The 16,350-nt window shown below is 42.0% G+C and overlaps 2 protein-coding genes and 1 long non-coding RNA gene across 6 annotated transcripts in view; 1 reads left to right on the top strand and 2 right to left on the bottom strand.

Annotated features, from left to right (window-relative positions):
* Positions 1-16,350, top strand: part of CUL5 (cullin 5) — a 38,234-nt gene that overhangs the window by 17,285 nt on the left and 4,599 nt on the right. Inside the window, exons 9-18 of one of the 4 annotated variants that reach the window (XM_015852236.2) lie at positions 324-454; positions 1,213-1,320; positions 1,920-1,984; positions 11,683-11,815; positions 12,311-12,442; positions 13,061-13,184; positions 13,902-14,077; positions 14,167-14,328; positions 15,014-15,132; positions 16,032-16,155. In XM_015852236.2, the coding sequence (XP_015707722.1) occupies positions 324-454; positions 1,213-1,320; positions 1,920-1,984; positions 11,683-11,815; positions 12,311-12,442; positions 13,061-13,184; positions 13,902-14,077; positions 14,167-14,328; positions 15,014-15,132; positions 16,032-16,155 (1,274 nt within the window). Of the gene's footprint in view, positions 1-307; positions 455-1,212; positions 1,321-1,919; positions 1,985-11,682; positions 11,816-12,310; positions 12,443-13,060; positions 13,185-13,901; positions 14,078-14,166; positions 14,329-15,013; positions 15,133-16,031; positions 16,156-16,350 lie in introns of all 4 variants that reach the window. The other 3 variants (XM_085536432.1, XR_001552777.2, XR_014942220.1) reach the window with 3 other exon arrangements.
* On the bottom strand, positions 1,875-11,722 carry LOC146762829 (uncharacterized). Its single transcript, XR_014942222.1, has 2 exons — positions 11,583-11,722; positions 1,875-3,403 (listed from the first exon to the last, which is right to left on the bottom strand). It is a non-coding gene; the product is annotated as an uncharacterized LOC146762829 (long non-coding RNA).
* LOC146762830 (uncharacterized) lies at positions 7,599-11,149 on the bottom strand. The gene is made up of 2 exons (XM_085536431.1): positions 10,231-11,149; positions 7,599-10,188 (listed from the first exon to the last, which is right to left on the bottom strand). The coding sequence occupies exons 1-2, from the start codon at positions 10,825-10,827 to the stop codon at positions 7,612-7,614; spliced, it is 3,174 nt and encodes a 1,057-aa protein (XP_085392557.1). The 5' UTR covers positions 10,828-11,149; the 3' UTR covers positions 7,599-7,611.

Here is a 16,350-nt window from a genome sequence, read left to right as displayed (position 1 = left end):
TTTATGCAGAGAACCTGGATTTAATCGAAATTGCTGCTGACTTCATTGTTTTTTTTAAATTCAGCTTTACATTAGGTGCATAAGCAAGTGTTACCTTACGACAGATACTTCTTTTCAGCTTTAGAGGAATATCCCTGTGGGGTCAGGCATAATAGTCTTCAAAGCATTTTTCCTTCTTAGTAGATTAACTGAATTATCTGTTCCTTACGCAGTCAGTTTCCTACTTGAGATATCCTTAAGTGCAGCACTTCTGTGTGTTGTTCTTGTTATTTTTTTAAGAAAGGTTTTTGACCAGTGACTTTATCAGTATTTGTATCTTTCAGAGTTGCATTTAATGTTTTCACTGATGGATAAAGTTCCAAATGGGATAGAGCCCATGTTGAAAGACTTGGAAGAACATATTGTTAGTGCTGGACTCGCGGATATGGTAGCAGCTGCTGAAACTATTACTACTGTAAGTGTTTTGCTTTTAAAAAACAAACAAAGCTGCCTGTTTGTTGTATGCTGTAGTTGAATGGTCATGCATGAGTTGACATAGTTTTTGAAGGTTCTTGGCCTAAGCAAGAAACTTTGCAATATCCTTAGAAATGTATTTATTTATTTTTTATTCCTAGCATTTTCAGTTGTTTCTTTAAGCGGTAAATTTATAGCAAATAAAAGGTTGTACATGAAGTGGACTGGATACTTAATTATATGCTAGGATTAAATAGGTGTAATCAGTTTTATCCAGGTTCTAGCTTCCTGATGAAATTTGAGATACGCTTTCCACTGTCAATCTGGGTATGGCTCTAAGTGTGGGAATTTTATAAGGTTTGCTTTCCACCAGTCTTTTCCAGCTTCTTACCATCTTTTTCTCTGGGTCTAGGGAGCCTGGGTATGTACAGCAATTAGGATGTTCATTTTGTTGCTCTTTTGGAAACACTTTTTTCATCTGGAAGCTATTGAACAGTATTTAAAACTTACATTTTGTTTCTCTCTGCATTTATTTTTGTATGTAGGAAACATTATCTTGAAAGTCTGTGTGTTTTATAGCCTACGTGCTATAAAACTCTTGGGTACAGGGAATAAAAATGGGTTGCTCCTTCATAGCCCTGGGGAGGCTATGTGGTTATAGATGAGAGAATCATATGTAATATGAGAGATTATATGTGAGCTCACACTAACTTCCATGAAATCTGCTTTTTAATTTGTTTGCTCTCTCTTGACCTTTAGGATTCTGAGAAGTACGTAGAGCAATTGCTTACACTGTTTAATCGATTTAGTAAATTGGTTAAAGAAGCTTTTCAAGATGATCCAAGATTTCTTACTGCAAGAGATAAGGTGTGTGTTTCTACTCATTGCTTGTTTTCAGCTTTTTAAGAATCGTTGAAAGCAATATTATGATGCCTCTGAAATCCTTGTGACCACACACTGGTAAATCTAGAAGTTGCTCTACTCTGATAAATATGTGGACTGAAAGTTGGTGTTACTTAGTAACAACTGCTTTGGTTCAAATTTGTTGTGTAATAATGCATCAAGTTCCATTTGTGTGTAGCTTTGTTGATTAAAAGATGATTGATTTTTGAGTACCTGTAAATTTTAACATTGATTCAGTGATTTATTTATGTTTAGAATTTATTGTGTATTTGGATGTAGTCATACAACTTCAGGTATGCAACCCATTCCACGCAATTCCTTCCCTTTAAGTTGTTGCTCAAGGTGGTGTGTTAAGAGAAAAAAGGAGAATGTAAAACATCAGTTAATGGAAAACTGAGTCATAGGATTTGAACTCTCATACTGAAAACCAATCTGCAGTCTTTGAGCTAATAGAAGAACTAAATTAATTTCTTCTGTGGCAACCTAAAAAGGCAGATAAAACTTTTGTGATTCACTTATTGAGAGAAATTGAAGCACTGATTATCTGTATTTATTTATTTTAGGCATACAAAGCAGTTGTGAATGATGCTACAATATTTAAACTTGAATTGCCATTGAAGCAAAAAGGGTAAGCCATATAAACTTTAATGTGAGTTTGTTAGTTGAATTTACTAACACCTTCCTGGATTATTACTACTGTTTAATCCTTCCTGAATTATTGTCTGCTGTCTCACGAGACACTTGTGCAAGTTGAAATGATTCTCTGCACTTTTACTAGTGCAGATAAAGCCTGTATTTTTCCTATTTCCATTGATCGTGTCTCATTTTTCCTGATAAATAGTCATCACTTTAACTTTTTCCTAGGAAAAAGGAATAATGAAGCTCTATTTCTATTTAGCACCTGTGAGTTGGGAGTAGCGTAGGTATTGAAGCCTGTCCAGTATTTCTGTTCATGGAGTCACAGAATGGGTGAGGTTGGCAGGAAGCTCTGGATCCCTCTGGCCCAAGCCCTGCTCAAGCAGGGATGTTTAGGGCTGTGTCTAGATGGCATGTGGTTCTTAATGCTTTTTGCTTTTGGACTAATAGTAATGCAGGATGGGGATTAGCCTTGTTGGTTTTATTACTGGAAGAACACCCTCACAACAGGCTGGATCCCTGCTTTGCATACTTTGTAAAGATGTAGGCAAGGTGGAGTTTTTTCTATGTCTGTGTTTAGATTTCCCATGGGAGTATGCAAATCAGTGCCTGTATTTGGCTCCTAAAAGCTAAGTTTATCTAGTGATCTCTTAGTGACCACTGTGATGGCAGTGGTCTTCTGTTCAGCATTCTATTTCCCAAGCTTAAAAGTCTCTTTTAGTATGCATCTACTGTAGATGGTAAGGGTGAGAGAATGAGCAAGAGCTCATTCCTGAGCATCCCCAAGGCTTCCTAGCTGCAATGTTGCTCACTGCCTTTATTTTTCCTAAGGAATCTATTGGAGAGAATGTTGGGCAGCAGTTTGAAACTAGAAAACAAGTTGGTGCCACCTGATATTAGGAACAGTTTTATTCAACAGTAGTTGCAGGTTCAGAATGCAACCTTGTGATCGCAGGCCTTTTGAAGAACCTCAGTCTGTATACTGTAGCATCTCCTTGTTCAACTGCAAACTGTATTAAATCTCCCAGCTGTTATCCTGCTGCTTTTGCCTCCTATGAAATAATTTCATTGTGTTGCTACACAGTAGGTGTGTCAGGTTTTGCCTTCTGCAACACGCGCTGCAGGAAGCTGTTCTTAGGAGCTGTCAAGAGGCCGTACTGATGAGTGAAATATTTTGCTATGGTGTCTGCTCAGTCTTTGCTGGAATACTCACTACCATGCAATATTTGTTTGATTAAAACTACAGTTTGAATGTAATTGTACTTGCAGAGTTCTGAAATGAAAAGCAGTTGGAACGATCAAGCTGTAGAAGCTGTCCGAAAATTCTTAATAGTATTTATTCTTCTGAGAGGAAAAATGAGTTGCCCCCTGGTTTTTCATTAGTGTTAAATTCCCTTGTTCCACTAAGGCCCTGCTGTCACGGTTTGAACTAAAAATCCACCTGCGTCCGTGACAGGGGGCCGTAGGCCCCGGAGGGGCCCTAGGCCGAAAGGAAAAAGTTAATTAGGAAAAGAAAACAGCGGCAACGATCTAAGGAGGCACACTTATTTACTAAATACTATATCGAAATACAGGATAACACAATATAATACAATATAATTGAAAATTGAGCTAACGAATCAAGCAAAATAGGAGAGAGAATGAGTCCCGTAACCGAGAGGCCTACTGTGAATCTAGGCGAACGGCTGAAGGCTCCCACACACTCCCCTGAACGCCAGAACTCGAAAGACCCCAGTCTGTTCTGCGACAGAGTTAATATAGAGTCCAGGTCCCGTGACCTATCGTGTTGTTCCCTGGGAGATGTAGTCTTCTTCTGATAAGTTGCAGATTCAGTAAAATTATTCATGCTTTATATGATGTTATGATGTGGAATACTGATAGCAAGAATTACAAAATTATTAAACCATGACATTCCACCCCTTATTCTACATCATTACATTATATTTATACATACATACACACTCATATGTATAATTGTGAATAATCAGCAACCTTATTTTTTCTCAACAATTTATATTTATTCCATACAAATCCCTAAGTTGAGAACAAAACTCTATAACCTAACCTACTATTTATTAATTTTGAGAAAATGGCAAAACTGCCAGAAAAAGGAAAACATGTCAGCGGTAGAGGGGAAAGGCAGCGCTAGTAGGGCGTCCCCCACATCAAGGTGCACTCATCCTTTCCCAGCCACCACAGCAGATTTCCTTTTGACTTATACTTCTTTCCATGTGTGCTCTACACATGCATGGCCAGTGCAGGATATAGAGTCCAGATGGAAAACTTGCTTACAGAATGCCTAATTAAGGTATATAGAGAAAAAGTGTTTCCTTAACATTAATCCACTCTATCTTAAGTCCTATACCTAATTGAACTATTCTGTATCTAATTGAAATATTTTTCTGAGACTCTACCTATATATTTACAGGAAAATCATTGGCTGCACTCCCCCAACATCAAATTCCCTTGTGGTACACATTGAACATTCCCATTTTTGTCCATCACCCACCATGTGCACCCAGGTCCCTGGGCAAAGACAGTACCCCGGAGAGGTTTGCCCTTTCCAGACGCTGGAAGGACCCAAACTGTTTTTCCCAACACACTCTTTATGTGTACTACAGGAACCTTATCTCCCTCCACGGTACGTAGGGAGCTGGATTGGTTAGGACCATTACGATTACTAGATCCTCGAGTGTTGACCAACCAGGTGGCTTCTGCTAAATGGTTCTCCCAATTTTTATACGTTCCGCCACCCATTGCTTTCAACATAGTTTTCAATAACCCATTGAATCGTTCGATCTTACCTGAAGCTGGTGCATGATAGGGAATATGGTAAATCCACTCAATGCCATGATTTTTGGCCCAAGTGGTTACAAGGGAATTTTTAAAATGGGTCCCATTATCTGATTCAATTCTTTCCGGAGTGCCATGCCGCCACAGGATTTGCTTTTCCAACCCTAATATGGTGTTTCGGGCGGTAGCATGGGGTACTGCGTATGTTTCGAGCCACCCAGTGGTTGCCTCCACCATGGTGAGTACATAACGCTTACCATTGCGAGATCGTGGCAAGGTGATATAATCAACCTGCCATGCCTCTCCATATTTATACTTTTGCCATCGCCCTTCCCCCCAAATAGGTTTCATCCTCTTGGCTTGTTTAATTATGGCGCATGTTTCACAATCATGAATAACTTGAGCAATAGCGTCCATAGTTAAGTCCACCCCTCGGTCTCTGGCCCACTTATATGTTGCATCCCTTCCTTGATGACCTGAAGTCTCATGGGCCCACCGAGCTAGGAATAATTCACCCTTGTTCTGCCAGTCCAAGTCTATTTGAGCCACCTCAATTTTGGCAGCTCGATCAACCTGATGGTTATTTTTATGTTCTTCAGTAGCCTTGCTTTTAGGTACATGAGCATCTACATGGCGCACCTTTACAGCAATGTTCCTTATTCGGGCAGCAATGTCTTTCCACAGTTCAGCAGCCCAAACAGGTTTACCCTTTCGTTGCCAATTATCATTTTCCCACTGTTGCAACCACCCCCATAAGGCATTTGCCACCATCCATGAATCAGTATAAAGATGAAGCATTGGCCACCTCTCCCGTTCAGCCACATCTAAAGCCAGCTGAACAGCCTTTACCTCTGCAAATTGACTTGATTCTCCTTTACCTTCAGTGGCCTCTGCAACTTGTCGTGTGGGGCTCCATACAGCAGCTTTCCATCTGCGATGCTTCCCTACAATACGACATGATCCGTCTGTGAATAGGGCAAATTTCTTTTCGTTTTCTGGTAGCTCATTGTATGGTGGTGCCTCTTTAGCACGTGATACCTCTTCTGTAGGTGGTTTTTCAATTTTTTTACTCTCAGGCCAGTCCATGATCACTTCTAGAATTCCAGGACGGCTGAGTTTTCCCATTCGAGCTCGTTGAGTAATTAATGAAATCCACTTACTCCAAGTGGCATCAGTAGCATGATGGGTGGAGGGAACCTGTCCTTTAAACATCCAGTTTATTACTGGCAAGCGAGGTGCTAGAAGAAGCTGAACCTCTGTCCCAACTACTTCAGAAGCAGCCCGAACCCCCTCATACACGGCTAAGATCTCCTTCTCAGTTGGAGTGTAGCGCTCCTCAGACCCTTTATATGCTCGACTCCAAAATCCTAGGGGTCGGCCTCGGGTCTCTCCTGAGGCTCTTTGCCACAAACTCCAGGTGGGACCTTTCTCTCCAGCAGCAGTGTAGAGGATGTTCTTCACATCCTGTCCCGTCCGTACTGGCCCCAAGGCCACGGCACGGGCTATTTCTTGTTTTATCTGCTCAAAAGCCTGCTGCTGCTCAGGACCCCATGAGAAATTATTCTTCTTCCGTGTTACCTGATAGAGAGGGCTCACTATGTGGCTGTAGTTTGGGACATGCATTCTCCAAAAGCCCACTACTCCCAGAAAAGATTGGGTCTCTGTTTTATTTGTGGGCGGAGACATAGCAGTGATTTTGTCAATCACATCTGCTGGGATGTGACGACGTCCATCTTGCCATTTTATACCTAAGAACTGGATTTCCTGGGCAGGCCCCTTCACCTTGCTGCGCTTAATGGCAAAACCAGCTTGCAAAAGAATTTGGATTATCTGTTTCCCTTTCTTGGAAACCTCTGCTGCTGTATGGCCCCACACCACAATGTCATCAATATACTGCAAGTGCTCAGGAGCATTACCCTGTTCCAAAACAGCTTGGATCAATCCATGGCAAATTGTTGGGCTGTGCTTCCACCCCTGGGGTAAACGGTTCCAGGTATACTGAATACCTCTCCAGGTAAAAGCAAACTGTGGCCTACATTTTGCAGCCAATGGGATGGAAAAGAAGGCATTAGCAATATCAATGGTGGCATACCACCTAGCTTCTTTTGACTCCAGTTCATACTGGAGTTCTAGCATGTCTGGTACAGCAGCGCTTAATGGAGGTGTAACTTCATTCAGGCCACGGTAATCTACCGTCAGCCTCCATTCCCCACTGGTTTTACGCACTGGCCATATGGGGCTGTTAAAAGGCGAGTGCGTTTTGCTAATCACTCCCTGATTTTCTAATTGGCGAATTAGCTTGTGAATGGGGAGCAATGAGTCCCTATTGGTGCGGTACTGCCGTCTGTGAACCACTTTAGTGGCAATTGGTACCTCTTGGTCTTTTACCTGGAGCAACCCCACAACAGAAGGATCATCTGACAAACCAGGTAAAGTTGACAGCTGCTTAACACCATTTGTGTTTACAGCAGCTATCCCAAAGGCCCATCGATACCCCTTGGGATCCTTGAAATATCCCATCCTAAGGTAATCGATTCCCAGTATACATGGAGCCTCTGGACCAGTCACAATAGGGTGCATTCGCCAGTTTTTACCAGTGAGGCTTATTTCGGCCTCCAACATAGTCAATTCTTGGGAACCCCCAGTCACTCCATGGATATAAATTGGTTGTGTCCCTTGGTGACTTGAGGGCATTAGGGTGCATTGTGCACCAGTGTCCACCAAGGCTTTATATTTCTGTGGTTGAGATGTGCCAGGCCACTTAATCCACACAGTCCAGTATACTCTGTTGTCCCTTTCCCCCCCCTGGCTGGGGGCAGGGCCCCTCTATTGTTTACCTCGTTGACTTGCAGCAACTGGAACTCTCCCCCGTTTGGAAGAGTTCACCTTGGTGGTTGTTTTGAATTGTAATTCTTTCACTCGTGCCTGAAGTGCAGAAGTGGATGAGTTATACCACTTCTTTATATCCTCCCCATGATTACTCAAGAAATACAACAAAGCAAAACGTATGGTCTTATCATTGTCGTTTGCTTGAATACGAGGTCGTCTCTTTTTTATGGTTGAGATTTTCGATGATACAGGTCGAGAGGAACTCATGTTGTTTAGCTCTCTCAATAGGCGATCGTGGAAATCCTGGTTTCCATCATCTGGTACCACCGTGGATTCATCTACATCAGGCACATTAGCCAATTTGTCAATAATATCACTTTGTGTTTCCTCCACTTTGTCTAACCTTTCCACTATTTTTTTTCCCATTTGGACAATGGCTGAAGTATAAAGCTTAACTTCTGTAGCGCTTATAAATAATTCAAGCTCCTGAAGTCTGCTAATTAGCTCATTTACAAGGGGCTTTCTTTCCCCTTTGCCATATACCAATGCAAGTGCACTGGCATGCTTTTCTGGAGCTGCCTTTGTAAAGTCACGCCACATTTGTCGTGGAACGTGGACTGCTTCAGGATCATGTAATTGGTTTGGATTGTTACGATTGAACTGGGGGCTGTAGAGCATTTCCACCAGAGCCCTTTCTCTCAAAAATTGGATACCTTTCTCCATATCAGTCCATTTCTTTTTCTCAGGCTCCAAGTCCCGTTTAAAGGGGAATCTATCTCTTACCGCTATCAACATCCGCTTCCAGAGGGTGTAGGACCGATTTTGGCATGTGCCTATACCTCTGTCCACACGTGAGTCCCTGGAAATGCTACCCAGTTGGCGAGCTTCACTGCCATCGAGCCACGCACTATTGGCACCATTGTCCCAGCAGCGAAGTAACCAAGTGACCATATTTTCTTTTGGCTGACGTGTGAAATCCTTTCTCAGATCTCGAATTTCACTCAGTTTAAAAGATCGATCAATAATGGTCGTAATACTTTGCTCACCTTTTGCTCTATCAAGAGTCCCAGGTGTTAATGTTGGCAGCTGTGTTGATGAGGCTGCCCCATCTATAAGTTTGGACTCGAGAAATTCTCGTAAAGAAAATTTAGCTTTTGGCTCCTCGTCTGACTCTGACCCTGACTCTGACGCTTGTGTTATTTCCTCCAGGCGACCTTCCTCCTTCTTCCTCTCTCCTAACTTTCTCTCTCCTAACTTTCTCTGCTCCTCTGACTTCTTCTCCTCCTCTAACATCTTCTTATACTGCTCTAACAACCTCTGCTCCGCCGACTTCCTCTGGTCTTCTGACTCCTCCTGCTCTCCTGAGTCCCCCTGACCTCCTGAGTCCCCCTGCTCTCCTGAGTCCCCCTGCTCTCCTGAGTCCTGCTCTCCTAACTCCCTCCGCTCTTCTAACTCCTTCTGCATTTTCTCTATCTGAGTTGAAACTCGTTTTGTTTTTCGCCCTCTTACAGGGGCAACCAACATTGTATCTGGTGCCCCCGGTGGTTGGTTAAGTTGGAGTACATACGGTTCAGACTTGAGGGTGTCGCATTCTGCCCTGAGGACGTTATAACTAGACTGGAGGGCGTCGTGCTCAGACTGGAGAGCATTGTGCTTACACAGGAGGGCGCTGCGCGCTGCCCGGAGATTGTCGTACCCGGTCTGGAGGTCTTTGTGTTTGGACTGGAGAGTGTCATACTCGGACCGGAGGGCGCTGTGCTCGGACTGGAGAGTGTCGTGCTCGGACCGGAGGGCATCGCGCTCAGTCTGGAGAGTGTCATGCTCGGACCGGAGGGCGCCGTGCTCGGACTGGAGAGCGTCGTGCTCGGACCGGAGGGCATTATGCTCGGACTGAAGAGTGTTGTGCTCGGTCTGGAGGGCATTGTGCTCAGTCTGAAGAGCGTTATGCTCGGACTGGAGGGCATTATGCACAGACTGAAGAGTGTTGTGCTCGGACTGGAGGGTGTCGCAGTTGGATTGGAAGGCATCATGCTTGGCCTGGAGGGTGCCGCACTCAGACTGGACGGCGTCATACTTGGACTGGAGAGTGTTGTGCTCGGTCTGGAGGGCATTGTGCTCGGTCCGGAGGGCATCGCGCTCAGTCTGGAGAGTGTTGTACTCGGACCGGAGGGCGCTGTGCTCGGACTGGAGAGTGTCGTGCTCGGACCGGAGGGCGCTGTGCTCGGACTGGAGAGTGTCGTGCTCGGACCGGAGGGCATCGCGCTCGGACTGGAGAGTGTTGAGTTGGGATTGCAGGGAGCTTTTCTCATCCCAAAGTTTTGCTGCGTCAGCTCTAAGATTCTCTTTCTCGTACCAGATTGAGTCTCGTTGGTACAGGAGATCTTTTCTCTCAGCTTCAAAAACTTTTTCTCTCTCTACCTTCTCATCCCAAAGTTTTTCTGCGTCAGCTCTAAGACTCTCTTTCTCGTACCAGATTGAGTCTCGTTGGTACAGGAGATCTTTTCTCTCAGCTTCAAAAGCTTTTTCTCTCTCTACCTTCTCAGTCCAAAGTTTTTCTGCCTCAGCTCTAAGACTCTCCTTCTCGGCCCTGAGACTCTCTCTCTCAGCTTCAAAAACTTCCCTCTCAGGAATGGTATTGACTAAGGCCCAATAAGCATTAGCTAGGCCCAAAATCATTTGTGCCTCCTGAGATCTGCCTGAGCCACAACATTCCTGCCTCAAATATGCAATCAAACTCTCAGGATTCTTCAAGTGTTCAGGAGTGAAGCTCCATAACACTGAAGATGTCTGTCCTTTGAGAATCTCTTCAATTCCCTGCCACTCAGTATTCTCTGGTTCTAGGGAAGACTTCCTCCGGATGTTATAAATCCAGATACTGAGTGAGATTATTACAATAATCAACAGTAAGATCAGGGAGATTAAGAGTGTGGCCCACTGATCATTCAAAAACTGCATAAAGGATTCATAGAAAGAAAGAGGAGCACGCTTAAAAATCACCATTTCTGTATAATTAGTTGCATTAGTTGCTCCCTCTGGAGCTGTATACAGATACGAAGTGAGCATTGCTAACCATGCTTTCAATCCATTATACAATTGTATAGCTCCATAAGAAAAAGTGGCTAGCTTAAACATGGCCCAATATGTTCGGAGCGTCTCAAAAAAGGAACCAATGGCACACAGTCCCTGGTAAAACAAATTTAGTAGAGAAAACATTTTTTTTTTTTTTTTCCCTCCAATAGAGAGAAAAAAGTAAAAGAAAACAAAGCTCAGCAGTGTTTATAAAATATACCGGAGTATTGGCAGTCCGCCTGGACTTTCAAGGTCAAGCTCGCAGGTGCAGAATCGCAAACACGAGATAGCTCCTTAACAGGGAAAAAAAACTCGTAGCTCTGTTAAAAGCTAAAAGAGCAACAGAAGAAAACACAGAAAAAAAAACAGCAACTCAATTTGCCCGCATTCTCCACCAAAATCTGTCACGGTTTGAACTAAAAATCCACCTGCGTCCGTGACAGGGGGCCGTAGGCCCCGGAGGGGCCCTAGGCCGAAAGGAAAAAGTTAATTAGGAAAAGAAAACAGCGGCAACGATCTAAGGAGGCACACTTATTTACTAAATACTATATCGAAATACAGGATAACACAATATAATACAATATAATTGAAAATTGAGCTAACGAATCAAGCAAAATAGGAGAGAGAATGAGTCCCGTAACCGAGAGGCCTACTGTGAATCTAGGCGAACGGCTGAAGGCTCCCACACACTCCCCTGAACGCCAGAACTCGAAAGACCCCAGTCTGTTCTGCGACAGAGTTAATATAGAGTCCAGGTCCCGTGACCTATCGTGTTGTTCCCTGGGAGATGTAGTCTTCTTCTGATAAGTTGCAGATTCAGTAAAATTATTCATGCTTTATATGATGTTATGATGTGGAATACTGATAGCAAGAATTACAAAATTATTAAACCATGACACCTGCCAAGGGGAGTGCTTGGTCTGTCTTGTTCACAGTGTGAGTGCTCCAGAATAACAAGATTCTCTTCGTTTGAAGATATGTTGTTCTTTCTTTATTTAGTGTTGGATTGAAAACACAGCCTGAATCCAAATGCCCTGAGCTTCTTGCTAATTACTGTGACATGTTGCTAAGAAAAACACCACTAAGCAAAAAATTAACCTCTGAAGAAATTGAAGCAAAGCTTAAAGAAGTGGTATGTTCTTGCTTTCTTCTACTTGATTCGTCCGAGGAATGAATTTGGTTGGTGTATCTGTGGGTTAAGGCCTTGATCTTCAAAAATACTGATGTGAAGTGCAGCGGTAGGGAAAAGAGTTTTATATCACTATGTATGTGTGTTTGTATCTTGTTAACCATGCAGAGTTTCATACCTGTTGGTTGTCTTCAACCATTTTAAACTATGCTCATTTTAAACTGGAAAATATAGGAATAGGTATAGGAAATAACACAGGGTGCTTCATGTTAGTGTCTTCTCTGATTTAAGAGAAGTTCCTGATGGCTGACAAAAGATCAATTTGAAGGTGCAGCGTTATAGAAGATTGACAGCTGGTGGCTGTGATAGCATAGCATGCGTCCTCTTCAGTCACCCTCAAGTAGCCTTTTTCTACTTCTTAGTCTACAGGGCATTAGATGGGCATGTAAAGACTTGTCTAATGGTGCAAATAAATATATCAAAATCTTTTTTTGACAGCTTTTGGTACTTAAATATGTACAGAATAAAGATGTTTTCATGCGATATCACAAAGCTCACTTAACAAGACGCCTGATATTAGATATATCAGCTGATAGTGAAATTGAGGAGAATATGGTGGAGTGGCTCCGAGTAAGTAGCCTTTTGTCTTTCGTTACTTGGCTGTTCCTGTTGCGTGTGGTGTTATTTCTCACTTTTAAACTCTTTAATTCCCACTCCTTGCTTCAGCAGGTTCTGTTTTAAATAGCAGGCCATGCAGGTCGTCTGACACTTCCATTTGATTATGAAACTTTATGAAAGTAGAACAGCTGAGCTTTTCTTTTTTTTTTAAGATGATTGTTGGTCCTAAGAGTGATAATCATAGTTCTAAAATATTTCATCTATTTGTAGGCTTCATATTTTCCCGATGCAAGTGAGCAAAATGCAGTGTACTTGTTGTTTAAGCATGTAAATAATTTGGTGGTCTAATTGTGAAATTTTATGTAAATTAGAATATTATTTGAATGCCTTCATTCATTTATTCCTTAATGCATGCGTATGTTCTTAAGCACTTGGATTTCATTAAAACAATCATCATATACTCTTAAGGGGAACTACTTGTGATACATGCAAAAGAACTTTATATCACAGCAAAGTCTGTTAGAATGAAGTGATGCTGTCTGTGTACTTTACCACTCTTCTTTCTTTTTTGAGTTTATTATTATTCTTAGTTGTCTGTGTCATATTTTAGTGTTCTGTTTGTTTATACAGGAAGTAGGTATGCCAGCCGACTATGTAAACAAGTTGGCTAGAATGTTCCAGGATATCAAAGTATCTGAAGACTTGAACCAGGCCTTCAAAGAAATGCACAAAAATAATAAACTTGCTTTACCAGGTATTGTTTTCTCATATGATTTAGTGGTTTTCGTTTCTTGTGCTGCTAAAAAATCCTGTTGAGCCTTGAGTTAAAAAATTGTATCAGCTGCAGGTTGAACAGTCTTCAGAGCACTGCTACCCCTAGATTGGAATGCCTGTACTTCACTTTTCTAACAGTTGTCATTTGAGCTATATCATTCTGAAAGTTATTGGGTATTTCTTCTAGATACAGGCTCCCTAATTGTAGCTAAATTCAAGGTAGGGCTTGAATCCATCTCCAACCACATGAATGCTTTAACTGTCCCCTTCTTTTATGCCCCATTCATTCTTCATGAGTGCTTTATACTGTGCTCTTCTTTACCTGCCAGTAGGAGAGAGTGATGCACACTGTTAAGAGTTCAAATTGCATTTCTGAGATAAATTTCCCTGATGAGAAACACTGAGAACATCCAACATTGGGCCGGCTGCTGCTGCTGCTGAAACCCCCTGAGTGGTGCTTACCAACATCAGCTGTAGAGCTGCATCACTGCAGAGGGAAGACAAAAAAGCAAAGCTTTTGATCAGTATTGCTAGTAGAAAGTCTGTGGTCCATAAATGGAGTATGTTAATAGGCAGCCACCTTGCTAGTTTCTGAAAATTCAGCCCTTCGTAATTGTATTTAGAACAGGAGAAGAATGCCTTCTGTTTGTCTGTCTGCTCTACCTGCAGTTTCATATAATCCAGTATTGTCTTACAGCTGACTCTGTGAATATTAAAATTTTAAATGCTGGTGCCTGGTCCCGTAGTTCTGAGAAGGTGTTTGTGTCACTGCCCACGGAGCTGGAAGATCTCATCCCCGAGGTTGAAGAATTTTATAAAAAGAATCACAGTGGTAGAAAACTGCACTGGCACCACCTCATGTCCAATGGAATTGTAAGTCTACTTTTTGGTGCTTCAGTTTCAGTGGCACAGAGCTTGTTATCCAGAAATTCTTTCAAGCAGAGTTGTCATTCTGTTCACAGATAACGTTTAAGAATGAGGTTGGTCAGTATGACTTGGAAGTAACAACATTTCAGCTGGCTGTGCTGTTTGCGTGGAACCAAAGACCCCGAGAGAAGATCAGCTTTGAAAATCTTAAACTGGCAACTGAACTCCCTGATGCAGAACTTAGGAGGACTTTATGGGTATTTCACTTTCTTTCGAAACAGATTTCTTCCTCAATTTTTTTGCACTCTGAAGTACGGAAATAGTATTTTTCAAGTGCAGTCAGAAAATACTTCAAAACTGAAGTGTGAACACCTTATTTCTTAATTAACCTTATTGTAACCCTGGCCCCTTGTAATACTGTTGAGCACACGCAGCCTTTACATTAATGTGTTCTCTATGCTTGGAATTACATAACGTAAGCTTTTGGAAACAGCAAGATCTTTCTGACCATATACAGCGTAAAGCACAAAGTTGTGATTGAGGTTTGTGGAGTGGGACTGGTCTAATTCTAGGAACTCTTGATAAATGTGTGTTGCTTAAAAACAATGCAGCATTTCCTCTATCAGTCTTTTAATAATTTAGCTCACAAAAGAGAAATAATGTACATCAGGCAACACCACACGCTACTTCTGTAGCTGTGAGCTTGTGCATTTTTTCTTTTTATTATTTTACTTGTGGTAACTCATTTCAGAAGGACATTTGTTAAGCTGTGTCCCATCCCTGACTTTACTAGTGACTTTGTGTTGCCCTATGGCACCTTCAGTCAAGGTTCCTTCACTAAAGCCTGCACATCAGTGAGCTATGTTCTTAAATAGTACTTGTTTCCATTTAGAAAGTCTGGTGTTTTATTTTTATTCTTTTTTCCCCCCTTTTTCTCTGTAGTCTCTTGTAGCATTTCCAAAGCTGAAACGTCAGGTTTTATTGTATGAACCTCAAGTCAATTCACCCAAAGACTTTACAGAAGGAACCCTCTTCTCGGTGAACCAGGAGTTCAGTTTAATGTAAGATGATGTTTGAAAATGAAAATAACAATGTGCTTTTTTATAGTTAAAGGAATTCACTTTAACCTTCATCCTTGGAAGTTGTCAAGATTCATTTAGACACAGGCTTTGCTGTCCTGTATTTGCTTCACTTCTAGTGCTAGTCGTGCTTCTGATAGGTGGTTAAAGCAGATGATCGCCAGCGGCCCCTTCAGACAAAATGCCTGTAGGGATGTGGTGCAGAATTGGAGGCTCTGCCATCTTCCCGTTACTAATGAGCCCATGAGGTTTTATATAGGAAAATGCCAAGTCTGGTGCTGCTGGGGCTTAGTTTCTTGCCCGGGGATGTGGTGGTTTATTTGTTCCTGTCATCAGGACCACAAGCTTTGGGAAATGATGTGAACACATGACAGAAGAGACAGGCTGCACAGAAGTGTTGGGGGTGACCAATGAAGAATGCCATCAGCTTTTTGCCGTGCCTGCTATGATGTCTGGTTTTCTCCCTCTATTTTTTAATGCTATACAGACAGTTTATGTGATGAAAAATGAACTTGTCCCGTTTCCTGAACTTTGTTATAAAAAATCCTTTGAAGAACGCTAGTTTTATGTAACTAAACTGAAGTATATTTCTCTAGAAGTCTATTCTTTAAAATAGTGCTGGTAACCTTTCAATTTTGAGTACTGCCAGTTTCAGCTGATGAATTTTGTGGTAACACTGGGATGTTGGTGGTGGGCTTTTTGGATGGAGGAATTGGGATTGAATTTGGACATGTCAGCTGGTATCCCAGTCCTGCAATGCTTCTAGTGTATAAATGTCTCATACACAATGGTTCTCCTTGCTGCAGTAATTTAAATTTAATAGGAATTCTGTAATTGAAAACGTATTTTTGCCTTATTTTTATACAATGCAACTTTTTCAGAAAAAATGCTAAAGTTCAGAAAAGGGGCAAGATAAATTTGATTGGTCGATTGCAACTTACTACAGAGAGAATGAGGGAAGAGGAGAATGAAGGAATAGTCCAGCTAAGGATACTACGAACCCAGGTAAGTGTGTGTCAGAGGAACATCACAGTTCTTTTTTCTTTTCTTGTGTTATTGCAGCCTCTGATTGTCAATGAATGAAATGAATGCTTTTTAATCCCACTTGCACTTCTGCTCTATGGCTCTGATACTTTCTGAAGAGCTCATTCTGTGCGCTTGTGCGTTTGTAGTTACAGTCAGGTTTAACTCCAGGACAGC

Source organism: Coturnix japonica, chromosome 1 (genome assembly GCF_054131305.1).
Source record: "Coturnix japonica strain WE chromosome 1, WE-NBRP24, whole genome shotgun sequence".
Lineage (NCBI taxonomy): Eukaryota > Metazoa > Chordata > Aves > Galliformes > Phasianidae > Coturnix > Coturnix japonica.
The sequence above is the reverse complement of the archived record's forward strand: the minus strand, read 5'-3'. Positions and strand labels throughout refer to the sequence as shown.